The sequence below is a fragment of the Pungitius pungitius genome, chromosome 7, assembly GCF_949316345.1.
Source record: "Pungitius pungitius chromosome 7, fPunPun2.1, whole genome shotgun sequence".
Taxonomy (NCBI): domain Eukaryota; kingdom Metazoa; phylum Chordata; class Actinopteri; order Perciformes; family Gasterosteidae; genus Pungitius; species Pungitius pungitius.
In genome coordinates, this window is record NC_084906.1 from 15,436,013 (window position 1) to 15,463,879 (window position 27,867).

At 41.2% G+C, this 27,867-nt stretch overlaps 1 protein-coding gene across 3 annotated transcripts; it reads left to right on the forward strand.

The window, feature by feature from the left end:
• The first annotated feature begins 529 nt into the window (after positions 1–529).
• usp13 (ubiquitin specific peptidase 13) lies at positions 530–26,139 on the forward strand. Of its 3 annotated transcripts, none has more exons than XM_037468918.2 (21): positions 530–862; positions 2,762–2,887; positions 6,366–6,426; positions 9,178–9,299; positions 9,987–10,129; positions 10,218–10,402; positions 10,776–10,873; positions 10,965–11,155; positions 11,642–11,713; positions 12,517–12,610; positions 13,699–13,824; positions 15,133–15,286; positions 15,753–15,927; positions 16,044–16,132; positions 16,640–16,762; positions 19,061–19,084; positions 19,447–19,590; positions 21,287–21,456; positions 22,985–23,177; positions 23,579–23,663; positions 23,966–26,139. In XM_037468918.2, exons 1-21 carry the CDS (start codon positions 752–754, stop codon positions 24,060–24,062), a joined length of 2,583 nt encoding a protein of 860 aa, XP_037324815.2. In that variant the 5' UTR covers positions 530–751; the 3' UTR covers positions 24,063–26,139. The 3 variants fall into 3 exon arrangements, with proteins under 3 accessions (XP_037324815.2, XP_037324817.2, XP_037324814.2); XM_037468920.2 differs by having other exon boundaries at positions 12,517–12,589; XM_037468917.2 differs by having other exon boundaries at positions 532–862; positions 12,517–12,622.
• Positions 26,140–27,867: the final 1,728 nt, after the last annotated feature.

Here is a 27,867-nt window from a genome sequence, read left to right on the forward strand (position 1 = left end):
CACATGTATGCTGTTATTGTCTCTCTCTCTCCCTCACACAGGTGTCTGATATCAGCTAGTTAGTGCAGTTTGACACATTCGTTATGTAATATTAAATCCATTGCACGTATCTCTTTCCTGTCTTATAAACCAATTCAAATGGGATTGTGTGCCGAACACAAGGGTTCTGTCTCCACTTACACTCCACTTAAAATACCACAGATTAAATTAATTTTATTTGAAGATCAAAATAAAGCTCAGACAAAATATTTTTGTTCCAATACATAATGCTCTTACTAATACTGCAACTAATATTACCAATGCTAATATTACTAGTATTTCTACTAGCACTTCAGTACTAAAACTACATTTAATACCAACACCACTTGTCAGGCCGGGACCCAAAACAGGACTCAAACGCAGAGGTGTCGTGGGGCAAGTGGTGTGAAACGAGAGGGGAGTTAGACTTTCAAAATAAAGCAGGAAATGACAAGCCAATAACCCAAGACTGTGAGACAACCTCACCGCGGTGTGACACCACTACTATTTCGCCGCAGCCACGCTAACAAAACGTTTTAATTCGCGAGCTTTCATCGCCACAACGCGACCAGCCGTCGCCCCCTCTTGTTTTATTTTTCATGTTTTTGCTGCGTCACATCCCCTCTGATGGAGGAATGTAGAGACGGAGGTCTTTAAAAATAGCATCCTCTCGTGTGGCAGCGCTGCGGCGGCGGCTCCGCGGCACTGTGGCGCGAGGAGCAGGAATGCGAAGATGGCTGCAGACCTCGGAGAGCTGCTGGTCCCCTACATGCCCACCATCAGAGTGCCCAGGACGGGGGACAGGGTCTACAAGAGCGAGTGCGCCTTCTCCTTCGACTCCCCGGTAGGTGCCCGCGCGCCCACGCGCACGAACGCACACGCGCATATAGAGACGGGTTCGGCGGGGCGGTCTGAATGCTGCCTGTCTCTGCTCAACAGCGCGCACGTGAATCTGCTGTAATGTGTGTGTGTGTGTGTGTGTGTGTGTGTGTGTGTGTGTGTGTGCGTGTGTGAGAATGGGCTCGTGGGTCGCCATGGACACCTGCCTCTTGGACTTGAGAGAATAATGAATATTTGAACGTTGTTTACGTCTCAGAAGAGAGGGATGGAGGGGGTTTCACTTTGTGCAGGGAGAGGAAGACGGTGCAGTTCACCAAATAAATACACCACGCTGACTCGAAATTGTCTTAAAAGGCTTTAAAAGACCTGGTTGCAGGTGCGTTATTGTTGTTGTGTGTGGAAAAAATTAGTTCCAGTCCCCTTTAGGGTCGTTTTTGGTCAGGTCTGTCAAAAATTGGTAGCTGGAAATTTGTAATATTGATAGTATGTCTCCATCATTGTTTACTCACGTCTGTTCACGGTTTAAATTCACCAATTTGTTTTAATGAGCGATCATGACCAATCCCTTGCTATCCGTGGTATTGTAAAAACTATGGTATGTGTTTACTTAATAGTGTCTCTGTGAAGGCCTTTTTCATATTAGTGATATGTTTTTATGCTATTGTATCACTAGAGAGTAAATAAAAAATCATAACATATTAATTGACTTTTGATTTTGCTCTATTTCTTCTGTAATTTAGACAGTGATAAACTGTCAAAACATACATATCTTGTTTTTGTTGTTGTTATTTTTTTTTTTAAGTGAGAATTTACATTACCTGCATCAACATTCATCATAAAAAACCCATACTTTATTGACTGAAACTGTTTTTAAAGGTGACTCAGCTGTCTGGAGTTCATCATGTTGGCCCGACGAGGGCTGGTTTATTTTTGTCCTTGTACTGTTGAAGCTCATATGTCACTGTGGGCCACTTCTACATTTACCAGAGTGGTTCCTAAGGCCAAGACTGATTGCAAATTTATGTTACTTTTAAAGAGGTATTCATAATGTGATTTGTCTCTAACAACCCACGTGTGACAGTTAAAGAGATCTCTGTGAAGGAGGTCCCACTGTATTTATGTGATGATGTGACATGTGTGAGCCTCAGCCAATACAGGCACTAACCAGCACTTTCATTAGGAATACGGTTAGTGTGTTTTTAACCTACGTACGTGTTCCTCAATGCCCCCAAAATTTTGGCTAAGACAATGGCCCGTACAATAACTTAACCTAAATTTAAACTGAAAAAAGCAGGCATTTTCTTGTTTTAAAGTGAGATATTATTTCTGTGTCGGAGCAGAAGAGTATTTGAAAAGGTGCTTTCCGAATCCTTGGCACATCTCCCTCACTTGCATTACCACAGTGCATGTTGTGTTGTTTTAGTACCAGGTAGTCACATGACAGATTTAGCCTGTGTGTTGAATAGTCAAACTTTATTTGAGATTCATGGTCCAAATGAGGCAAAACAATGAATTGATTAAAAAAATAACATTCATAACCAACACAGGCCAGAGGCCCAGTGGTACCCCACAAAGAGAACGCTCCACAGCTGTGGCTAGCAAGTATCAAGCCTCATCTTTGATAAACCCCAAAAGATTTAATTGTCACAAAAAGTGATTCGCTTTTACTGAAATTATTCTCACCAAGTCAGATTTAAAATACTTGTGTGAGGAAATATTAAATACACTGCATTAGGTATAAAGCTGCCTCTCAGCTACTCTAAAATTAGGCAGTGTGAAAAGGGTGGTGAGAGAATGTAGTCAAGTAGATTTTTTGTGATGTGCCATTTGGTTTTCAACGTGTTTGCTGTGCTGCTGCGTTGATCGTTCTTCACCTCGCGCCGCTGTTTGTTCCGGCCTGCAGGAGTCGGAGGGAGGGCTTTATGTGTGCATGAACACATTCCTGGGCTTTGGACGAGAACATGTGGAGAGACATTATCGCAAAACAGGACAGAGCGTCTACATGCACCTCAAACGACACGTCAAAGAGGTACGTTTCACACGCGCGCCGCCTTTAGCAGGCAGCATGAAGTACACCTTTGTTTGCATTGTGCTGTTACGTATTCATTTTTACAAAGGGCTTTGCTATCAATGACACCGTAGACCTCAATCTGTTGTAGAGACATTGAAAGAGAAATGAAAATGTGTTTGTATTTTTTCAACAACAAATGGAATCCATTCACAAGAAAGCAACAACATAAAATAAAAGTGAGTAACACTAAACTGATTGTAAAAAAGATATCAATAAATAATAGAAGAAAAAGATCAAAAGCACCGACGATAAAGTGGTTCCAACTAATAAAACTTGTAAAACATTCCTCAAATGTTACATTTTGTTTCAATGATATGGCAGATTTCTGCCAGCTATAGATGGATCTCAATTACATAAAAATACAATTTAAAAAAGGGTCGATCAAGAAAATGTGTAATCAGTATGTTAACACTCGATTGTGACACACTACTAGGGCTGCAACAACGAATCGATGAAATCGATTAGAATCGATTATTAAAAGCGTTGGCAACGAATTTCATTATCGATTCGTTGTGTCGCGCGACTATTTGAGTTTTAAAAGAAAGTTGCGCGCGCCGCGCAGAGCTGGGGAAAAAAAAGTTGAGCGCTCGCGCAGCAGAACATCGGAGAGACACGTACTACTGTTCTGAAACATGCGGAGGAAGAGAAGCCAATGCGATCTAAATATTTCACACTGAAATGGGGGGGGGGGGGGGTGCTGCGGTTTTCTTTGCAGCGCCAGTAGTTTTACGTTCTAATCGCCGCGCTCAACTTCAAGGTGTAACCTTTATTATTGTCCGGTCTGAAACAGCGCGCCCAGTGACGGATGGTGCAGCAAAATTGATGTCCGGGTGGAAATCAGGAGAAAGGTCGGTCCGGGATATTTTCGGGAGGGGCTTTGAAATTCGGGAGGGTTGACATGTCTGATTGTAAGATATGCAAAAGCGATATGGCCTGGCACGGGAGCACCACGGCAACGATTCATGATTTTGTGCCTAATATATTTAAAGCTGTAAATAAACATCTGTAAAGTATACATCATGCGATGTGTGTATGTTTTTTGTGTTAGTCCATTTTATTTGCTTACTTAGGGATGTTCAAGGAGCAATCTGTTAGTGCAAAACATATTTAGGAAGTGCACAGTCAGTTCTATTTTTCAATAAAGGGTTGGAAATTAATGTTTTTACATTTTTAATTTTTTTATCCGATTCATCGATTAATCGAACAAATAATCGACAGAGGAATCGATTATTAAAATAATCGTTAGTTGCAGCTCTACACACTACTAATGTTTTTAAATGTATTTTCCAACAACTCAAACTCCTCCACCCATAAGTGGTTGAAGTTATCATTTTGGACATATGTTATACGATAATATTATTGATAATTACTTGAAATAGCAGTTTACAACTATATTATAAGTAACACTTAATACAATCATAAGTGTAGCTAACAAATTGTAGCACTTAAATTGTACTTATAATGGCTCTTTTCTATAACAAGTTGTAAAACGGCTTATTCGATGAAATTGCACTTTCTTGTTTCTTGTTCTTCTGAGTTTGTATCTCTACGGTTGAAATGCACTTATTGTAAGTTGCTTTGGATAAAAGCGTCAGCTAAATGTAATGTAATATTGTGGTGTGATATAAACCATTTGTTAAATGTTATTGCACACTGCTTGTAAATACTAAACAGGGAAGATTAAACTAACCATTCTTCCTTTAACAAAGCTTTGAGGTAATGCAAACATCTGGATTGTTAATATAACTAGATCGTGTCATTAAGGATCACTGGTCTGATGCTGCATTTAAAGGTACTTTAGATTAAACACTGAGTGACCTGGGCCCGCGCCATTACTTTGAACATTAGTAATTAAAGTTAAATTTGCTCGCTTCATACTATTGGAGGTCAAATGCGTGTAATCCACAACACTTAATATGTTTTATGCTCTGTATCTATCTGTGCTGCCCAAATTACTTCTAAATTACTTAACCTTCCCTACTGTTTTTGCTCAAATCGCTAACCTATTTCACAGTTCCAACTTTCCTTATAATATCCTAAGAAGTTGTTGAGTTGTTCATGCAAATTAATTACCAGCAATTCAATGTTTAGTCCGGTCATGAATACAAAATTGTTTTGCAGGCAAGCATTGTATTATATACCAAAGTTTAAAATACTAAATTAAAGATTATTTTTTGGGTTTAAATGGAAAGTTTAATTTAACATATTTTCCATATGATTTGTTACCAATTGATACAGTGGGGTCCTAGAAACGTCCATTGAAATAATTAAGGATAATAATTAAGGGAACATATAGAATAAAATAAAGAATCATTACAACTTTTTGAATGGTACTTCAGAAATTTAACAGAATATATTTATATCAGTACACACGGTGGACAAATAACAAAAACATATTAAGACATTTATGTTTGTCATATTTGTTGTTGGAATTAAGTCAACTTCATAACTTTAACAGGTTGTTGCGTTAAAGTGTAAGGCTTTCTGTCCATCCCTATATGTATAAACATTTTTTTACCTTTTCTTTGTGGGAAAACAAATGAATGGAAATCCCCACATCATCCCAAACAAGCCGCCACTTATTTAAAAGTTGGTTAACAACAAAAGCTGCTGCCGTGTTTTCTCACCAGCTCTAATTGCTCTGAGATAAGCGCAGCTTTGTAAAGAGCTGCTATTTCCATGCCGAGATCGGGCCTGAAACAGCTGCTCGCATTCTGTAGGCTCCTGTGTCTGCTTCACCCCCGCTGCACCCACCCACGAGTCCACTTGGTCTCAAGTGTGTCAGCATTCTGTCTCTCTGTCCGTCTGCCACCATCGCCTCCTCCTCCTCCTCCTCCTCCTCCTCCTCCTCCTCCTCCCTGCTGCGTGAACGGAAGGCAGCTACCAGGGGATGAGATTAATCGCAAACCTGTCGGTGGCAAGGAGGTCTTTTTCTGCCAGTAACTTTGACAGGTCTTTCCTCTTCATCTGCTCATCTGGATTCACCAACAATGTTGGTGTTTTTAAATACGTTTTTTGTTGTTGTCAGACTGAAAGTGTTTATTTATAGATCTGTGAAATATTGTCCCGTTTGTTAATAATTTCCCGGAGAGAAAAATGATCATCAAAAAAGACAGGCACACACAACGCTTGACCGTAACGTGAATGCTGTCCGTCTCACGTCTCCAACTCAAACTGTGCATCAGTTTCATTAATCAGTCTTCATTTGTGACCATGCCACGGATGGGTTTTCCCCCCACGCCTTTGTAACCCGACCTTGGAACATCCAGCGTCTATTTCAAAATGACCACCATCTGCACCTTCTGTCACAGCAGGGGGCGAAACCCTTTCCCAGCATTTCACTAAGGAAATCTTCAAAGGTGTTTTTTAATAGATGCGTTCATTGGGATGAGGGCTCTTTGATCCAATTTAACGTCTTCCTCCCTGCTTCCCACAGAAAGCCACAGGAGCAGCAGCAGGCGCCATCCCCAGACGAAGGAACGGAAAAGTGTTTCTAGGTAAGTTACAGGCGGCGGTGGAGGAAGTACTGAGACCCTTCACTTAAAGCACCAGACTGCAGGATTTAGTAGTATTAATCGGCAAGTGGAATAATATATTTTTCAACTAAATACCTGAAAGTGTAATTGTTGTTTTCGTTTCGCATGGAAGAGCCCCTCGGATCAATAAAGGGGGCGGGACTTCTTCCACCAAGACCGCCATGTTGCCCCGCCATGTTTCTACAGCGGCCCACCACCATCGACTGTAGATAGAAAGGTGGTCACCGTGAGGTCACTTATTGGTTTGAGGTTTGGCGGTTTCATTTATGAGAACCAGAAAGTGACACCAGAGGGTGATGTCTACCGCTACGCAGAATAGGAACATTTTACAATTAACTTTAATGTCTTTGAATGTGATCCATTCAGTAGTCATGCCCTAAGCATAGCCTGCCTTATAATCATCGGGACCATCATTTACAACTGAGTATCATTCTGTAATGAAGAATACGCACAACCAGAGATGGAGACCATAAACTCATGTCTGAGGCTGAAAAATCAAGTGACTCATTTCCTCATAAATAATTTAGTAAATAATTCAAGTTAAAGAAGAAAGCTTGTTGAAAGAGGAGTGAGCACAGGACTCAAAAGACCCCACACACAGCTTCCTTAAGTAAAAGTATCAACTGTACTATTTGAAAATGCTCAAAGGCAAGAGGAGAAATTTGCATTTGCAAATAGTAATGTATCAAAAGTAATGTACTCAGAAAAATGTCGTTGCTGAGTGATATATTATTATATATTTCACAGACATTAGATAACACTAAAGCATTATAATGTTGTAGCGGGTCCGGGTGACACAATTACCTTTCTCTGCAGGTTTTTTGCTTTAGTCCTGAAGTTTTGACATAAATAGTTTACCTGTAAACCCTCAAAAGAGCTTAGAGGAAACGTTGATTTGGTGGAACTGCTAACTGCTCATCTGACAAGAGGGGGCTCCAAAGCAGACACTCAGGTTTCATAACCAAACTGGTTTTATCTTTAACCATTGTTTTTCATGAATCTTTCTTATTTAAAATCTTATTTTAAGTAAATAGTCATTATGTGGATAAATGTAGCGCAGCAATTGTGATTTCTATGGCCCAGAACAGCTCGTCCTGCTGCTGTTATTGTTTGTTACGCTGTGGTGACCCGCCACCTGCCCCTCCAGAACGTCTTCACCCAACGCGGCAGATATTTCCCATGAGACCTCTCTTCTCGTGGTCCAAGTATAGCCCATTTATTTGTACATGTGGTTGGTAGCTGTTCCAAATCAAACCGGGTGCACTCCTCCTCCCCCTCTTCCTCCTCGGTGTGTGTGTGTGTGGGTGTGGGGGGGGGGGGCTCTCAGCTGCCTCCACCTGTCAGCCTCTCTGACACACTTCCACTGTAGCAGTGACGCTCCTCGGCGAGCACCAGGTGTCTTTGACCCGCCCTCCCCACTGCCGGCCTGGGGGCCAGGGGGAGGAATTCCTTCCATTCACCCTCAATGTAATTGCTGTTCCTGTGTGATCCTCATCCACCTAATGATGGACTTACTACCCAGGGCCTCTCGATGGTTGCTGTCCAATGAGGTCCACCCAACACCTGACATCTGACTATCCAGCAAGGACGACTCTCTCTCTGTCGTCCATTTTGGATCTTTGGTGTATCCAACGTCATCCACATACCAGTCCAATGACTTCATTGAGCGTGTACCCCTGGACATGGACAATAACATTGTCAGGGATAACCTATGATGCTGTTTCTCATGAGTCATTACACGACTTTAGGCTGGAGTGAACAGACAACTCCGTGTGGAGTAATTTAAGAGAGACTCTAGATTTACCCTCCCAACAGGTTGATGTCATTTCATTAAGTGATTAGATGACTGAGCTGTGGGAATTGACCATTAAAGGAATTTATATTGCAGGCCGCGGTGAGAAACACTCATAATACGTTTCATAATTGTGAATTTCCACCGTTGGATAATTGTTAATATATCATCATGAGCGACTCGATGTAGCTGCCGACCGTACTGTCATAGTAGAGGACGGAAACATATCCATTTAATCTTACAACCCTGGATAATGTCTTCAATGGCCTTGTTTCACAGGACAGACAGACCCAAAAAACATACAAAGAGAATAGAAAAAACATTAAACAATCCCCAAATAGTGTTGCCCGCAATTTTAATTGGATCGATAAAATGGATTTAATGTATCCATTAAACTATAACTAAATGTCTCTGGGTTTGGACCAATGGTTTTTTTAAATACGATGTCATCGTGGGATAGTGTGATGCTTTTAAAGACCAAACGTTTAGAAAACATCAAGCAGTTCGATCAATGAGGAAAATTGTGACCATTTAGTGGAATTATCTAATCCATAATGAGGGTACTCTAGCTGCTCAGATTCAAGCCGTCCTCGATACTTCTCAGCGGTAACGTTATAAATTGCTGGTGAGAAGACTGTCTGATAAATGGCTAAATTTAGCTCTACAGAAATAAAATATCATGTTACCCAAAGCGTCATCCTCATCTTATGAAGTCACTGTTAAAAAAAAAAAAGATTGGTGATTTTCTTGTTCGAGCGTTGATCTGTTTTTATCTCACTCCCCTCTTAACTATTATGATATTGACTACAAAAACAAAGCAGGAACAAAACAAAAGTACAGACCTCACTTTTTTGAGAGCAGAAAAGACGAAAACATAGAGTAACAACCCAGTAACACAATGTGTACTTCCTCTCCTGTAGATTTAGAGCTAAACCGTGATTTTAACGGAGAGGACTATGAATACGAAGACGAGGCCAAGCTGGTCATTTTCCCAGACCACTTCGAGATCCCCTTACCAAATATTGAGGAGTTACCCGCCCTGGTCAGTGAGTCGGTGCTGCACGAGCTCCTGTGTGTTTCCATGCATGTGCGATGAGGAGGGGGCACTCAGTGCTCGCTCCTGAAGTGCCGCCATGCCACACTCTGTTTATTTGTTAACGTTGAAACTGTCTTTGTGTTTCCTGGTCACACGCTTTTGAACACCGCACTCAACAGTATATTATATTCTGTGAAAGCTCAAATGTTCGCTCACCACGATGCTTTCTTTTGGATGGGTTTCGGTGGCAGATAGTGATGATTCTTGGGATTCTCTGGAGGCACATTTATTAAGTAGCTTGAGCTTCTACTCTCATCAAGGCCTGGTGTATGCATGTCATCGGGTTTGGATTATCAAATTGTTTTATACGTGTCTCAGCACTTTTGCCACCCTTCTTGTTTTGCATGGTTTGTTTCTGCACTACACCTGTCTCCAATGCTGGATTGATCCCGTCTTCCCCGTCCACTATTGTCTTGTCTATAAACCGCTATTGATTACCTGCATTTAAGGTTAATTCATAGACGTTTAATGTCTCTGCAGTGGTAAAAAAATAAGTGTATATCTGACAAATTCACTGTTAAAAAAGAGACAGAGGTTCTTGGAAGTAGATGCACAGCATATTTCTTAACGTGGCCTTAATCAATTCCACTTCCAGAAGTTCATTCTGTCTCTGCTGTCCTCTGCGACGTCCAGGTGACCATCGCCTGTGATGCAGTGCTCAATGCGCCATCAGCTTACAAGAAGCAGGAGCTTGAATCCTGGGAGGAGGAGATCCAGGTGTCCAAACATGCCAGAAGTCTCAGACAGCTGGACAATGGGGTCAGGATCCCACCCAGGTACAAAGGCACTAAGACAGCAGGATTAAAAAAAAACAACTAAAAACACAGTAAACAGTAAAGAGAGTGACTGTTTCTTTGCCATCAGTGGCTGGAAGTGTCAGAAGTGCGAGATGAGGGAAAACCTGTGGCTGAACCTGACAGATGGAGCAGTGCTCTGTGGGAAGTGGTTCTTCGATGGCAGCGGAGGCAACGGCCACGCGCTGGACCACTTCAAAGAGACCAAATACCCCCTGGCTGTCAAAATGGAAACCATCACCCCAGACGGAGCAGGTCGGAGACACAGGACTTCATTATCTACACTTATTATTAGATTATAAGCCCATCTAAATTATTAGATGGAGTTCTTCAGTCACTCAGTGTCCTTTAAATTGTTCTAGTGTTACCAATGCAAAAATGTTCAGGTAAAGTGTCCTTATACTGTTTGTAATATCTTTAATGGACAAAACAGTACGGTAGCTATAATTGTATAATATTGTGTTTGAATGGTATCATTCAAGATGATATCCATAGATCTAATCATTTTCGGATTAGGTTAACTGTGTGGGGAATTGTTTTTGGAGCCATATTATGTTAAGCTTGTTCTGGGGAGTGTGATCAGAAAAGCGAGCCCATCTTAGTGATTCAACTGACCCTCTGCTTTTAGATGTCTACTCATTTGAGGAGGAGGAAGCCGTGTTGGACCCTCACATATCGGAACACTTGTCACACTTTGGAATCGACATGCTACAGATGCAGAAAAAGGTAAGTTATCAACGCTGTGAACAGAAAACAGTATGTTAGGCTCCACAGTGAAGCTCTCTCTCTCTCTCTCTCTCTCTCTCTCTCCCTGCAGACAGAGAACGGTCACCACACAGACAATAGCTCCCGGCCGCGGGTCAGTGAATGGGAGGTGATCCAAGAGTCGGGCATGAAGCTCAAAGCGGTGTTCGGTTCTGGTTACACAGGCGTCAAAAACCTGGGAAACAGCTGCTATCTCGGCACGGTGATCCAGGTCCTGTTCAGCATCCCGGACTTCCAGAGGATGTGAGTACACGGCGATGAGTTTTCACTTAGTTGGAAGCACATTATTCATTTTGTACAGTATGCTATCAGCTATGTATCAATTGGTTTGTCGGCTTTTATTTCCGTTATTTATGTAAATTGTGGTAGAGTGGCTCATCCACTCATCGATCCTCCAGCGTGTCAAATTGTTTTTTTCGACTGGATGCTGAATCCCAAACCGCTCCATGCTTTGCAATGTGATGAGCCGATTGACACTTAATATGCGCCACCTATGCCGTTGTTTTTGCAATGCAGATTTAGTTACTTCAAAGTATTATTAATCATTGACAGAAGTCTTTAATTGTTTTATTTATAGATTGTCTAGGTCTGGTTATTAGGTGTGATGGTAAATGTAGAGTTATTCAGAGTGATACTACGTCTTTATGTGTTTGGAATCGTCTTGTGTGGCTTCTGCGTCCCATGAGCTCCGTCCGAGGTGAGCCCGTGACGTTTTGTTTTGATCTTCAGGTATGTGGGTAACCTTCAGAGGATATTTGACTATTCCCCCCTTGATCCCAGCCAGGACTTTGCCACACAAATGTAAGTGACTCCAATGTTACACGATGCAGTGTGACATTATGACGCTAATCCTTCATTACTCCCACAGCGGGGACATTTCCAAGATTACAGCAGCAAAGTAGATTCTGTAACAGGAGAGATCATTCAGATTTGTATCTATTTGTATCTGCTTGAGATAACCAGGTTATGACTCCGCAGTTTAATCAAAGGTACAAGTCTTGTCTGCAAATCTCCGTACAGCTAACAAATAACACATTCTGTTTGTCGAAGGGCTTTTTCCCGTCATGTTCTGGTAAACACGTGTCACGTAAGCCAACGTGTTGCAAGAGGTCGGTCAGGTGCTGTGGTCATGATGGGGACAAGTCTGAGCAAGGCAGGGGACACATATCAAGATACGTGAAGCAGCAAATGTGCCATATTCTGAGGCACAGTGCCAGACACGGACGTTACTCTGCCTTCCTCCAACTGTTCAAAGACATACCCTTAACTGCCCGTAGGGGTCTGAAAGTGAATGGTCGCAGTGGATTGTCTGGCAATACCGCTTTTATCATTCCTAATATGTGGGAAACAACACTTCAAGCTTACATTGATCTTAAGATAAGTCATAATTAATGTAGTAATGCAACTGAAATCGGCGAAGTGACCGTCCTGTTATTATATTGTATAAATATGAGAACTTTTTACTTTAGGTTTACTCCTTGGTTAAACCTGACGCTGCTACAGTTTTCCCACCATTGGATGACTGAAATGAAAAATCTGCCAAACTACACTAGAAGACTCTCAATATGTTGAAATGTTTATGCCTCTTTGTTTTTGTCCGTCAGGGCTAAACTGGGACATGGACTGCTCTCAGGCCAGTACTCCAAGCCACCCATGAAATCTGAGCTCATTGAACAGGTGATGAAGGAAGAAAACAAGGTATCACACTGGGTATGTCCAGCACTCAAACTGGGTCCATAACGGACAGAAGCATGTTTTCCTGTAGTCCAAGCTGAGTTCAATCACTTTCAATCACGTTTTCCCTGGTTACACATAAATATTGAATGTTGTCAATACACCTGAGCTTATTAATCGCGACAGCTACGGAGATTGAAACAAAAGTAAAATGTGATTTTTAAATAAATTCTCAAGTTTTTTTGTGACCCTTTTGTCTGAAAATAGCTCTTGTCAAATATGCAACCCAAATTTTTTATGAATGCAGCTGTATACTGTATTTTGTTGGTAATTCCCCACACTGCTCAATATTATCACAAATATAAGCTGGGCTTAATGTTAGTCCTGTGCGTCATGTAATCGTTTGAGCCCTTGGTTAATTGATATGTTTTGGTATTTCTCCGGTAGTAATGCTTCACAGATTGAGTGATCATGATATGTAATACTTACCTTTTCAACCAGGAAAGCCATTAAAGCATAATGGGTGAAAGCACTTGGTCTGTAAGCCGCGGGCTTCTTTTAAGCTTCCAAGCCGCAGTAATTGATAGCTGTGATCCTGCACCTCCTACACATGTGATGGTGGGGTCATGTTTGGACATATATTGACAGCTGTGAATGGGCTTCTCTTGGCATGCTGTGGTCAGTCTGTTTTTAAGGAAGTATTATTGCAATTATTTATTCTCATTGAAGTTATTTCCACTCCCCTCACCCTGTGTGGCATTGATACCCTTAGTGTTGCCAGAAGACCCACACAGTGTTAGAGGGTGATGTAGGTATGTGTCCATGTTGGATTTATGTATTATTAATTAATAATAAACATTATGCAGCTTGCCTAGTATGGGATTAGCTTGGCTAATAGCACAAAGACTGGTTGTCTGGCAGTAGTGAACTTCATTCCCTGAAGTATCGTTGGCTTCTAGTGCAATTTCTGGGTTGTAATTTACTTGAAAATGTTTACCTTTGTTTTTTTTTCTCCACTACATGCGTTTATGGGTCTGCGGATTCGTTAACTAATCAATTAGTTAACTTAATTGTGTGTGTATGTGTGTGATGCCCGAATGCTGTCATCCCAGCACCAGCAGAAAGGCGTCTCTCCTCGTATGTTGAAGGCATTGGTCAGCAGGGGACACCCTGAGTTGTCCTCGAACAGACAGCAAGATGCCCACGAGTTCTTCCAGCACATCGTTAACCTGGTGGAGGTGAGGAGAGCCCGCCGGTGCACGTCAAAAATACGATTAGTGTTAATGTGGAGAGGTGTCGTTGAAATGAATTTGACATCCCAAGGTTAACATTCATGTCAACAAAGCACGCGTTGAGTTATTAGAAGCTGTTGAATGAACATGAATATGAAGTTGCTGTATGTAGATATAGTCCAGATGTTTTGTCAGCTGGTTTGCAGTTGATTCATTAAAGTAATTGTTCACTGCAGTATTTGGAAGGTCATTTCATGGTCTTTATATATTTATATCTGAGCACATGGCTGCATGTGAATGTTCTCATTAGATCATCTTAGTTAGTAGTTAATGTTACAAAAAGGGATGTGAAATGTCAAATTTTCTTGTCTGAGCTACATCTGACCCCTGACACACATGGTCAGGCAGCTGATCCGGAGGGGAGGGTCAGTTTTGGACTAGACACAGCTCACTCTCTTTGGTTGGTACGTACACATGAGGCGCTGTGACGTGTCTTTCTCAACCTGGATATAAATAGCTCCGTGATATCTGTTCCGCAAGGAGGGCAGATAATGCTTCCTATTTTACCACAGCCGTGACACTTTCCCAACAACATGCCGCCAAGAGTCGCCAAGCCCTCATTTCTAGTGTGTTCCATAATCTGTCAAAATCTCACAGCTGTCATTCAGAAAAAGGCCATTACTTTCTTACCCTGCTTTGGTCCGCTTGCTCACCTCTACAGCTGTCTGCAAACTGTAAACATCTTTAGTTATCCACACAGCAGCGAGTTCTTCTCTCTCTGTCAGTCTGCATACTCCACCTGAGTCAACTTATAACTTGTGTATTTCTGTTATCCCTTAGAATAGAAGGGCTGTGTTGCAGAAACCTGCGGCGCGAACCAGTGTGTTAGGTCCGGATGCTGTCCTTCATCACTGTCTTTCAGTGTAAACTTCTGTGACCCCTGTTCATAACAGTGAGGAGACACAAAGGAGCTCAGCGAATCTAAATTGATGAAACACTCGGTTGTGCAGTCAGTTGAAGCAGTTGAGTCATCTACGTTATAAATGACTGCATTAAGAGATGTGGGTCAAACAGCAGGCTGAAGTCATTCCAATGGACCGAAGCAAATAATAGATTTATAGATGCGGTTGAATTTGCAACCTAAGGCGGTGATGTCACAGAAGCTTCACATGTTCATGCTACATGTAAAGCTTCAACACCGCTCTGCTCCAGGCATGCAGTGTTTTTGAATAAGGAAATTTGGTTTCGACCTGGACCATATCAAATAATATCCTAAACTAAACTCTTGACTCCGTGCACGTTGTCGTCTCGCAGAGGAACAGTGCCGGCTCAGAGAACCCAAGCGACGTCTTCCGCTTCCTGGTGGAAGAGCGAGTTCAGTGCTGCCAGACACGTCGGGTTCGTTACACGCAACGAGTGGACTACTGCATCCAGCTGCCGGCTCCCATTGAGGCGGCCACCAATCGAGGTAAAAGGAGCCGCCGCATTCACACACATACACACACACACACACACGCACAAACCTGATCTGCTGCAGCAGGGAGCCTCGGCTCGACGCAGCTGCACGCCGCTGGGCTCCGGTGGCATCAGCCGCTGGGGAGTCAACGGGTCCTTTTCTGAAAGGGCACAGAAGGTCCTCGTGTGTCAAACGGAAGGCTTGGAGTGATGGAGGACATGTTTCTCTCTTAAAGTTACTTCTCATGGTCATGATCTCGTGACTGTGGTTCAGATGATTGTCTTCGTTGGATGCTTACTTATTATCAGAAGCCACACAACACCTTGAACCATTTCTTTATATAAAAATGTTACTTGTATTGCACTTTATTTTGCTCAAATCAAGCCTGTTTGAATGCAGAACACCATGGCGGTTTGCAGATTGTGCACACGTTGTGCTGCTCAAAATGTGCTTTATCTTGTTGTTGTGATTCTCCCAGAGGAGCTGGTGGCATATGAGACCAAGCGGAGGGAGGCCGAGGAGAACACGCAGGCTCCTCCCGAGCCGGTTACAGCACGGATCCCCTTCACCGCCTGCCTGCAGGCCTTCACAGAGCCGGAGAACGTCCCCAACTTCTGGAGCTCAGCCCTGCAGGCCAAATCAGCTGGGGTGAAGTAAGCAAAGGTCCACCTGTTGTTGGGCACCAAATATGTGGTTTTTCACTACCTCAGACATTCTAGGTCTTTTAAATTCCCTTGTTTTAATTTATTATTTTTATTTTCCTCTGCAGAACTTCCCGTTTTTCCTCCTTTCCAGAGTACCTGGTTTTGCAGATCAAGAAATTCACATTTGGGGTTGACTGGGTGCCAAAGAAAATAGGTAACCATCTGTTGATTTAAACCTCTACGTCACTAATGTGTTTTGACATTTGTAGTGCTGTAAATGTCCAGCAGAGGACACCATCAAACAGCAAGTTATGAAGTGAAAATGTAGTGTCTTGACTACAAAAGTGTAGTAAAAAATGTTTAAACTGTGCAGTTTTCACTAATGAAATATGACCATTGTGTAATTTACACAAACACTTCCCACTGATCATGACTTCCAACCACAAGGTTTTAAACCTCAATGGGATCCGTGAGAGGTGTTTCAAAATAAGTGCAACTAATTCATGAAGAAATGAACCAACCCCTTGATAAAAGAACAATTAATACATGTGCTGAGAAATGAGTAATAAACTCAAAAGAATAAAATAAAAAAATACTGCCTTGACTCTCCCCTTGTAAGTATGTATACTAAGACCATTGCTTAAGGAGACTTGTCTCTCTGATCACCATGAATCTCAAGGCCTTCCTCAGTGAAGTTGTATACATGTCTACTCCCGTATAGACTTGGCCATTGATGTTCCAGACTTCCTGGATCTGAGCAGGCTTCGGGCTACTGGGCTGCAGACGAGTGAAGAGGAGCTGCCTGACCTCCTGCCTCCCATTGTGCTTCCAGAAGACACCACAGGTACTGAACAAGTGACTATATTCATGTCTGTATGTGTAGAGATACAGATGTTTGTCTTAAGAGACATGTCGATCCCGTTTGGGATTACTACATCCCAACTATGATCACGTAAAGGAAATGTTTTTCCACTTTAATCTGCCGTGTTGTTCTTTATTCCTCTGCTTTCAAATCAGACAGTTCATCCATTTTCTAACCCAGAATTTACAGAGAATGATCCCCTAGTCACAATCTGCCATAAATACACTGCCCTTAAGTACAGTTTTTGCCCATGTCCATGTTCATTTTAAAGGGCATCGTTTTCTCCAAACACCAGATGAAAAAATGCCCCGGCTAGCCAAACATATTCTGTCCCCTCAAATCAGATACATTGTGTATCATTTTATTAAAAGGCTTTCAATATGAGACAGTATATCAGTGTTCCCAATAAAGTAAATAAAGTAAGTAATGGTAAAAAAAACAGTGCCGCCTTGGGAGCTAACTCAGATGTATGTTGTTCCAAAGCGGCTTCCTAACATCCTTTTCAGGGGGTGTTTGGTATTTTTGTGACAGAGACAAATGATCCGTGAAATTGTCTCTAATATGATGTTCGGCTCAAAGCCACCCAGGTTTTCTCTGAAGGGTATATTGAATGGAATCCCAAGGAAAAGGCATGCTCAATCAATTACTGAAAATATGTTGTGTTCACAGTGTGGCTAAGCCTAATCAGTTAGAATGGTTTCATAAGATACCCTTGTAATGCACTACAAAAAAAAGCCAGCAAGTGCATTTTGCAGCCCAAAATGTACTACTTTTCTTTCAACTTTATTGCATCAGAATGCTTGATGCTTAGTTATATTTCCAGCATGACATGCGGAGCCTCTTTTCTCCCCATCTCTAACTGCAACGTCCCTCCTTCAGTTCGTCTTTCTTTGTCTTTCTTTTCTTTGTGTGATTGCGATTCTCGTCCCCCCCCCCCCCCCCCCGTCCCTTCTTCCGTTGTTTGCAAAGTTCAGCTACATCAGGTTATCAGTGTCTTCCTTAATATTTTAGCAGGCGTGAAGCACAGAGTGTTCTTTGCCGTCCCGAAACTCCAAACCCACAATAAGTCAGAGTAACATCAGCGAGCAGCCTTTGCACCCACACATCAACAGACCTTTGGAGGGTTTTTTTCTCTGAGAGCTTTGCAGAATCGTTTAGGCCGCTGCTTCTAAGAACAGGAAACTCGACTAAAGTGAGGCCTGAACATGCACGTCTGAGTAAGCCTTAATATTTTGACTGCTATGTGCTGTTCCTGCTACCTCAGACCCCCAAAGACGTGGTAATGGCTTCTTGGAGGAGTGCTTTTAGTTGAAAATGTCCAGACTGTCACATTAAATCGCCTACGTCTGACAGCAGCAAACTGTACAGCTATGTTAGAGGCTCACAGTAAAACCGCTGCATAAAATACGCCTAAATGTTGTCTGGATGTAGTTTTCATCTATTTGAATCTTTCATTTTCTCTCGTTGTGTTCTTCTTTCTATAGAACGTGAGTTTTAAACATGTACCAGTGTGTAAATCTTTGGGAAATGATGTGATGTCTTCAATGCATTCCATATGATGAGGATCATCCAGCTAGCTTGAGCAGCGATTGATCACTAAGAAGCCTCAGTGCTTCCTATTGATTACACGGTACAGCCCAAATGCGTTTTCCTGTATGCAGGTTGAACCACATTATTTCTCATCAGCTGGTGTTTCATCCATTCACTCAATTATTCCAGGTCATTAAGGTAATGGAAGAAAAACCTTTCATCGTGGCTTTCTGTAATTCTATTTTTCTTCTTTGAAACACAATACAAACAATTAAAACCCTGTGTAGATATTGATTTGTTTCTTTGCTAATCTGATTGTCTCTGTCAAGATTAAACTAGAAAAATGCAATCCTTTTTCTATTTAAAATGAACCATGATCTGTCAAGGAGGGTAACTGGAGAATGCGTTCTGTTTTGTTGTAGGAATTGCTCAAGTTGTAATTGGAGTGCCTGCGTAGAGTTGGGGCGATCTGCTCATTGCCCCTCCCCACCCAAGTATTTTCTAACATCTAATTGGTCGGCCCCGTCTATGGCGATGAGTCACCATGTAGGCCAACTTATTCAGCTGTGTCCATTTTACAGAAATATATCCAGCCGTTTATTATTCACTATGGTAAAGACTCCCCGGCTTTATTCTATATTACTTGTTATTGTATTAATGCAAGTGTAAGTGTATAAAAACAAACACAGTGATAGTGTGTGTGATCTCATTGTGTGCCGTCACCTCAAATAAGTTCTTCTCCTCTTTCAGACAACTCCATGGGCTCCATAGACTGTGAGTGTTTCATTCATGTTCAACAGATCTTACTTCTATATGAAAAAGCTGTAGCCATAGAAAATGTATTTTGGAAACCAAGCATTGATTAATGCTGTGTAGCTAAACCTATGACCACGTATACCTGTGCAGGTGCAGCAGCTGCTCTTAACTTCCCAACAAACTTTTTTCGGGCGGCTGCTCATGTTGGCCCGCTCTCATTTTTCTCCTTGATAAATCTTCCCCCAATAAAGACGCCCCCCCCCGGGGTTTTATTCTCCCACGGTCTCTTTGTTTAATGAGCTCCAAAGAGATACCAACCACAGTACTGTCAACTGAAAGCTAGGTTTTCAGTAATTGATGTCGGTCCTTCGTGTCCACAGCTCCGGAAATAGACGAGGCGGCAGTGATGCAGCTGGCAGAAATGGGCTTTCCACTGGAGGCCTGCAGGAAGGCCGTCTATTACACCGGCAACATGGGCCCGGAGATGGCCTTCAACTGGATCATAGCCCACATGGAGGAGCCCGGTAAGGGAACACTACGGCATTCAAATGCCACGTAAATATGAAGAGATCGAAACAAATTGATCATGAATATATATCACATCAAAGTCTGAGTAAAAAGTTTGAGTCCTTAGAAATATCTGGCCTCTTTGTTTTCAACGATGTCCAATAATTGATTTAATTAATGAAAAAGAATTGCCCAAATCCACGGTACGGATCTCATGATCATGAAAGGCCAAATAGTCATGAGAAGAAGAAATAGGGCGACGGTGTGAGAGCGTTTAGTGAGTGTTGAGAGTTGAAGGAGAAACCGTAACCCCAAAATACTGGTGACAAATAATCAGGACAGCAGCTGCACTGAGAGTTCTCTCCCTTTTTTAATAAGTCTTTTCTGCAAAAGAATGTCTGTGCAGACCTGCTGAAAGACATTTCTGCAGCGCGTGCACAAAGCAAAAGCAAGTTTATTTGTATGGGACCTTTTGAGCACAAAGGTAATTCAAAGTGACACGTCATTTCTCCACTTCCTCCATTAGAGTTAAGTTGTTTTTGCAAGGTTCAGACTTTTGCATCCCTTTGTGTACTGCAGGTGTTAATCGCTATGTGAGCGTGTGTGTGTGTTTGTGTACGTGTGTGATCCTCAGCAGAAACTTTGTCGAGGCTGACTTTGTGTCTGGCTGAGCCTTTTAGCAGAGGAGACGGCCCCCCGAGGCATTGACTCGTGTCACTTTTATTTCCCTGTTGGGCTGTAAAGGGCCTCTACAGTGGAGGGAAATTACAGCAGGCTGTTGGTTTTGAAATGGGCTTAATGCATCGGCAGAAAGCGCTTCATTCAGGCTCAATAACCTCAGTAAAACGGTCCCTCCCTGCCTGCTGCACAAAGAATACTTCTCCTACCCCCCCAACATTTGTTTGGCTTCATTACTTTCTAATTAACATCACGTCGCCTTTTAGCTAAACCTTTCACCTAATCATTTTCAGATGGATCTCTTGTTGACTGAACCTGGGTGAACCTTCAGTGCTGCATTTACATCAATAAACAATGATACTTTCTTACAAGAGGTTAATTTCCACATATCTTATTGAAACTGAAGGCTTTGATAATATCTAAACCCAAACTAAAAAAGGTCAAAGGTTGTGTTTGAAGGTAATTTTTATTTATTTATTTTTTTCATAGCAAAAATTCACTTAATGTGCAAATATAAGCTGTTCAGTTCTGTCTCGAATTTCTTTCACGGCAAGTCAGTATTTTTCTTGTCGCATACAAACGACCATAATATGGGAAATCAAAAGGACACGAGACAACAAGGCTGAGATGGACACAGAAGTGTGAGATAAGTGGGCAGCATTTTACTTGATGGCAGGGACGTTGATGAAAGCTCTGTCGGTGATTACATCAAGAGTGCCCTTGTTCCTGTGTTGAGAGTCACTTTACTTTCACTTGTATCTGCTGAAAGTGGACGGAGCATTGAAGTTCACTTAAAAATGGGAAAGTAACCAAATAATTTTTTTCATGACATTTTTGGAACAAACAAACTTTTTTTCCCCATAATATACTTCAGCCTATTATTTCAGACTTTCTACTTCATGTTTAGACTTAATATTCATTTCGCCATGACAAACAAACAGAAAATACTTCTCTAGAATCTGCTATCTTTGACCGACAATGCATAATGAGAGCTACGGCATCTCACTATTATTCTCTCCCTGCCTCTTTTCTCAGACTTTGCAGAACCTCTCGCTCTGCCCTCCATGATGGATCCTGGTCCTTCCACCAGCGGCAGCCCCACGGGGGCCTCCCCGCTGGCCAACTCGCCCCCCGAGGAGAGCATCTCCATCCTCACTTCGATGGGCTTCCCCCGCACTCACAGCATCCAGGCACTCAAAGCCACGGTCAGTGCACGTCAAAAATGATTGATACTTGTCATTAGCAGGCAGGGAGTCTAAATCCCAAACATGTGTTTTTATACAGTGGAATATTTATTCTTAATCAACTCCATTTCAGGAGTTTTTACATTTGTTGTTCCACATTTTCTTTTTTTAATCCTTTGCTGTAGTGTGGTAACATTGATTTTGTTTTAATGAGCAGAAATGAACGGTGAGTCATTGTGCAGTGAAAGTCACGATAACTGAGACATCTGACAGTATCTTTTTCTTTCGTGTAAATAATTCTCATATGACATGAACTTTACAGAGTGAAAACAAGCGACTTCATTTTTGATTGAAACATGGAACAAAGACATCAACCAAGCACGGTGTGCAGAACGAACACTTTTAAAACGCACACTATATTGTACAACAACACTAAGAACATGCACCAACCAAGATAAAATCGTTGACAGTACCCGAGGCTACACAATAATTTACCTCCAATAGATGCCAGATGCGGCTGTGGGTCCTTTAGTGGGAATCAACCCAAATTTTTTATTGAAGAAGCGTGAAAACTGTTGCTCATTTGTATCGCTGCTGGTACAAATGGTTTTAATGACAAAATATTCGCTGCCAAGGATCTGTGATTTCATGCCATTTATCCATCACGCTCCAAAAAAAAAAAAAAAAATGAAAGAATGAAGTTAATGACAAAAGCAGGAGTTTGGCCGAGATGATGAAAAACCCAGCTCGCTCCCAGATGGGCTTGGCTGCTGCACTTGTTTTCCTTACAGACTGCAAATTTAACATGTCAGAGTGATGAAAGATGTGTTCTCATTGCAAATGGGACTATTTACCAATAGTCCCAGCAGCATGTGGACACTAATTCAAACATTTTATCATTACATCTTACAAATGAGTTTAGAATAAAGCAAAGAACAAATAAATTGCGTTGTCTTGTGTGTGCGTGTGAATCAAAAGGAGCCGCTGCAGCAAGTTCATTATATTTTCTTATGAAAAATGAAATGTGAGAATCGGGGCCCATTTCAAATGTCAAACTGCCCCCTCACCAAAAAAAAGCACTGCAGACTGTTATTAAGGCCCCAAAATAGACACCCAGCATCCTTGTTCATCATCCCCAATACCAACAAACATCCATAATGTTGTTGAATTGGAAAAAGATAACATTCCTCATGAGGTGGATGCAGCCGTGAGGCCGAGAGGGGCCACTTCTTTTCAACCTTGGTGACTTGACTGTGAGAGATGGAAAACAATCAGACACCATCAGCCAATCAAGACAGACTAATCCAGGAATCACACCTCTATTTTGGATTAAAAGCAAACATCCTTAAAGGGGGATTTAGCGCAGAATTTATATACCTGCTGACACCTGCCCAAGAGACTCTGTCACGCTTACCATTGCCTTGTTTTTTTTGAGGAGCCACCTAAATTAAATATAAGAAGCAATGCGGGAGAACAAACAAACAAAAAAGATAGAACATGAACATTTCTTCTTTGGAATAACAACAAGCTTTTTAAAACTCCCTTTCAGAACAATAACCTGGAACGGGCACTCGACTGGATCTTCATCCACCCGGAGCAGGAGGAGAGCGACGCTCTCTCCGACACGGCTGACACGCAGACTAATGACAACGCCTTCTCCAACGGCAACAACACGCACAGCGACGCCACGCTCTCTCCAGACAGAGACGCGTCGGGCCCGCGGGTCAAAGACGGCCCGGGACGTGAGTGACTCTGCATAATCTCATTGATTGTCGCTGTCGTTTCTATCGGGATTTTAATCCTTAACTCTTTGAGTAAAGACGGATTCACTTTTTGTGTTTTTTCTGATTTTCGCCTAGTTGTGATGGACCTTAAAACTTGAATGAATGCACAACTAAAGTGTGGGGGGTGGGGGGGTGGGGGAGATCATAAATACCATTAAACAACGCGGGTCGTCCTGGCATTTTAGATTTGTCTTGATTTTCTTTTCTACCCACAGAAGCATAAACAGCGACATTTATTTCTATCGTACTGTGTTCACCTTTGTAAAGGCTTTAGAAAGTATTTTGAAATCTTGTATGTTTTAGATAAGATATTTGCTATTTGTGAAACTTGATTTGATTTGTGTTGCTTCCCGTTTCAGGTTACGAGCTCTTTGCTTTCATCAGTCACATGGGATCATCCACAATGTCTGGACATTATGTTTGTCACATCAAAAAGGAAGGGAGGTGAGTATCCCTCAGCTTCTCCATTGCATATTCATTCATTCAGAAAATATTGATTAACACTAATTTTGATTATACCCAGTCAGTCATGTTTTTCATGGTCTAACCTTCAATGTGTTTATATATATTTTTTTAAATGCAAATATTTGGGGTTTTTTACATAATGTTTTATGCCACCAGAGTCTATTTCATTCAAACCGAGTAGAAAGAATAAATGGACCCATTTCCTCACATAATGTTTTTTAATTAGTGAAACGTTGAAAGCATTTGCTATCTTCCCACAAAATGTATTTTTTCCCCCGCAGGTGGGTGATTTACAACGACCACAAAGTGTGTTTGTCAGAAAGGCCTCCAAAAGACTTGGGCTACATCTACTTTTACCATCGACTGTCTAGCAGTTAAACTTAAAAAGTTACCGTCCCTCCACCGTGAAACCTTAGAAAGAAACAGCAGTCTTTCACCCCTCGAAGACCGGCAGACGACTTTAATAACACTGGAAATGTTTGAGATAACCTTTCAGACCAGCTACTCGCCTTAACGTGATGTCATTGACCAGCAGCCCTGGTCACAAAAGGGGAAGCAATGAGCTTTTTGTGCATTTGTGTTATGTTCAGCTTTAAATGTATAGTTCAGAGTTTACGTTTAAAGGAAAATTGGTTTTTCTTGGCAGTGCAGGTGCGGACGGATGTGTGCAATCAGCCACTTCTGTATTCAAAATAATGTCACATATCAAATCTCCTCCTCAATGCCTTCTGCTACTGTGCCAGTGTTTTCAAAGTGGTACATTTTATAAATGTATGTTGAAATCGCTTCACTGCCGGTCCTGGGATGCTGTGAAAGTGCAACAAAGAAAACAGTAATCATGGCAAATGTTGGCTTTGAATTCACTTTGAATCCCAAAAGAACCGGATTTTAACACGACTGCAGTTAAAAACACAGCATTACTGGTGGAAACATCTCTCAGACCTGCTCCAGTTCTACCTTTTTTTTAACCAGACACATCTGAGGCAAAGTGGCTGAGCTCAACATATAGATTTCAGAACTGCTGAACCTATAAATCCTTCAACTGGCCGACGACAGCATTGCATATAATTGAAGACCAATATAAACCATGCTATACATAATCTTAGATTGTTATAAAATCCTAAGTGCAGTGGACCTCTTTAATTAATTATGTTGGCACAAATTGCCAGATATGTTTTCATAGCAGGCAAAACCTTAACTCTCAGCTGCAGTGATCCAGTTTAGTTCCTTTATCGCTCTCGACAGATTCAGACTGTGACCCAAATGTTAAAAAGAATGATTTTGCCTTCAGCTTTTCACGTCGAAAGCAATATATACAACTACAACCAAACCTACTTCCGAACCTACTGTAATATGACGCTGACCAGTATCTCTTTTACTAGCAGATGTGGTGAAGTGCTGAATGTATGACTACAGGGTGCTCGCAACCAAAGCCTCCTGCACAGCTCCACTGCTGCTGGATTAACTCTCATTGGCTCTGCACTCTTCACATTATCAACTCAATGTGTTCAGGAGGTACGAGACGGAGCCACATTACGTGGCTTTGGTGTGGCAGGTATAAGTGCATTTGTAGACTCTGACTGGATCTTTATTGTTTCTGTTGCAGAGCAATATTACAAAATATTTTTTTCATTGCCACAAATACCAGTTTCCACTCACTGAAAAATGCTTTCCGAACATTGAAGCATTCTGCTAAAGCCAACACCTTTTTTAAAGGTACAATTTGCTCCCTTTCATCAACGCCGGTGATCGTTAGAGTCCACTGATTAGATGTATCTTCCAGAAGCTGTGCGGTATTGAACAACAAAGCTGTCCTGACCAGGTTTCAACTCCATCTGATACTACTTGATCTGCTGCTTGCTTGTTGCCTCCTTGTCTTTGCAGCAGGGAATTAAAAAAAGCTCTCTATGCAGGTGATTTCTCCTTTTTTTTTAACCAGAAACCCTCTCAAAGCCTGGTCTGTAAAAGCGTCTCTCCCCTTCATCACGTGGGTGAACTCGTCATCTTGCTCGATAATATTTAGTCATCATGTCTTCAGATTTTATGTCCAATTAATTTGATTTCCCCCGAGACACACACACACATCTTCCTGGCAGTGTCAATGGTTTTGTATTTGGTCGTTTTGTATCAGCTTCAGCTTGGTTCAGTTTGCCACAAAGAGGCTTGCTCGCTGTCAGCATGTGACCTAGACGTTGACATTTAGTCATTTGGATTGTACAAGTGTACTTTTGCGAGTTGTATTCTCTTTTTTTTGTCATTTAACTAAATGTCAAAAAAATTCTGCCAATTCTGTAGTTTCCATTACATATGTTATAAGCAATTATTTTAAGATGACTTTTGTAATGTATGTGTTCATCCAGATGTGGCTTAGATGTACGTGAATAGAGTCATGACCATATACTCACTGTTTACTTACAATGTTTGGATAATTTAATAAACTACACCTTTGTTGAGACTTGGCCTCTTTAAGATTGAACAAGAAGCTGCAGTACAAGTTCCTTCTTTTCGAAAATAAAGACACAAGAGCATAGAATATATAACAAGAGTTTATTTAAAAAGAGTACTTTGATATTGTATGTTTTAAAGGTGCTAATGCTTTCCTGGTGATTATACAGGGAGAGTAATATGCATTATAGTAGGTGATGAAGTTATTCATACTGTATTTAAAGTATATAATATTCTACGATCATTCATCAAAATATCCTTTTATTCATACATGTCTGATTCATCAATAAATAAACCTGAACAAACTGTAGGATTGAAGAAAGAAATGTACACAACATGTACTGATAACCTTTAAGAACCCCAACCAATGATGCCTCTAATAACATTTTATATTGTGAGAACTACATTGATTGTATCACAAAGCTGTGTAGATGGGGAGAGCTCATGGCGTCTGTAGATCTCAAAATGTCTTAAATTAGTCTTTTAGGTTTTTGTCAGTTTCCTCAAAAATAGATAATAGAAAATCTTAATGTAATCAAGAAATGTCTTTAATATTTTTTTCGGTTATACAATAATTAAAGTATACGAAGTTATCATACATTGCTGGGAAGTGCTGTAACAATGTAATACAAATATGAAGAATTTAAAGCCATATTGTACCTACAGGCTTGAACCAGTCTAAATGGAACTAGTCTGAAATAAGATCAAATTTGATAAAAACAATTTTTATATATTGCCATGTACACTAACGTAATAATTAAGCACTGAAATGTATTAAACCGTGCAATTGCATTGCAGATACATTTTATTGTATTTAAAAGTGTATTCTGCGGTTCTGGATTGTTTCACAAATGATTTAATGGCTAAATATGTCTATTTATTCAGGATTAACATGTTCATTCTTTTTCATAAATGCCCTTCTTTTAACAATTCAACACTGAACATATTGGATCGTTGTTCGGTTCCGTCTACATAATCAGAACTTAAGGAGCTGAAATGCTTTGTTACGTATCTAACATATGATAATAAATAAACAATGTTTTTTCAGTTTTCACTTTAGGAATGTGTGCAAAACAATTCATCGATATGGTGTTAACCACCATCAAGTGTCAACACTGAAAGGCAGAGGGGAACAGCAGGGCGCGAGCTCTACTGGCTGGGGTCATTGAAAGTGTTACCAGTACATTCATCATTTTCAGAAGCCATAATTACAAAAGTTCCACGGTATGTAACTATGATTAACCAGTTTTAGCAATGTACCAGCATTCGAGCTCAAGAAAGGGCAGGTTCGTGAGAGAACAAATGAAGTCTCACTCGCTGCTCTGCTCTTCTATGCAAGAAAAAGCAATTTGTGTAGAATATACATAAATGAATCAATACATAAATCACTGTAAAAAGTGCACTGTAAAAATATTGCAAGGAAACCTCTACATAGTTCCTCTATATATTTCCTTTTTCTACGTTAGTGGGGTGCAAAGAAAAGCGCTGTCATGTTTTCCATGCATACAAGTGAAAAACTGCATTCAGAAAAATAAATATAGAGGCTCTAGCATGCGATCGACCTCAATCTGTTCCTCACGAGCATGCGTTAAGCTAGGTCAATTCACCTGAGAAGGTACAGCAGGTAGGTTCTACAAATATAAATATGTCACCAGGCATCCCATCTCAATACGCTGCAGTATGATGTAGACGTTTACATTTTAATCTAGCCATTTAGTTTCTTTAAAAAAATACACTT

Bases quoted from the DNA above. Each gene is read 5' to 3' on its own strand.
- usp13 (XM_037468917.2), top strand. From the start codon at position 752: ATGGCTGCAGACCTCGGAGAGCTGCTGGTCCCCTACATGCCCACCATC. The intron at 11,156-11,641 runs GTGAGTACACGG...TTTGATCTTCAG, and splicing joins ATCCCGGACTTCCAGAGGAT to GTATGTGGGTAACCTTCAGA. The intron at 16,133-16,639 runs GTAACCATCTGT...ACTCCCGTATAG, and splicing joins CTGGGTGCCAAAGAAAATAG to ACTTGGCCATTGATGTTCCA.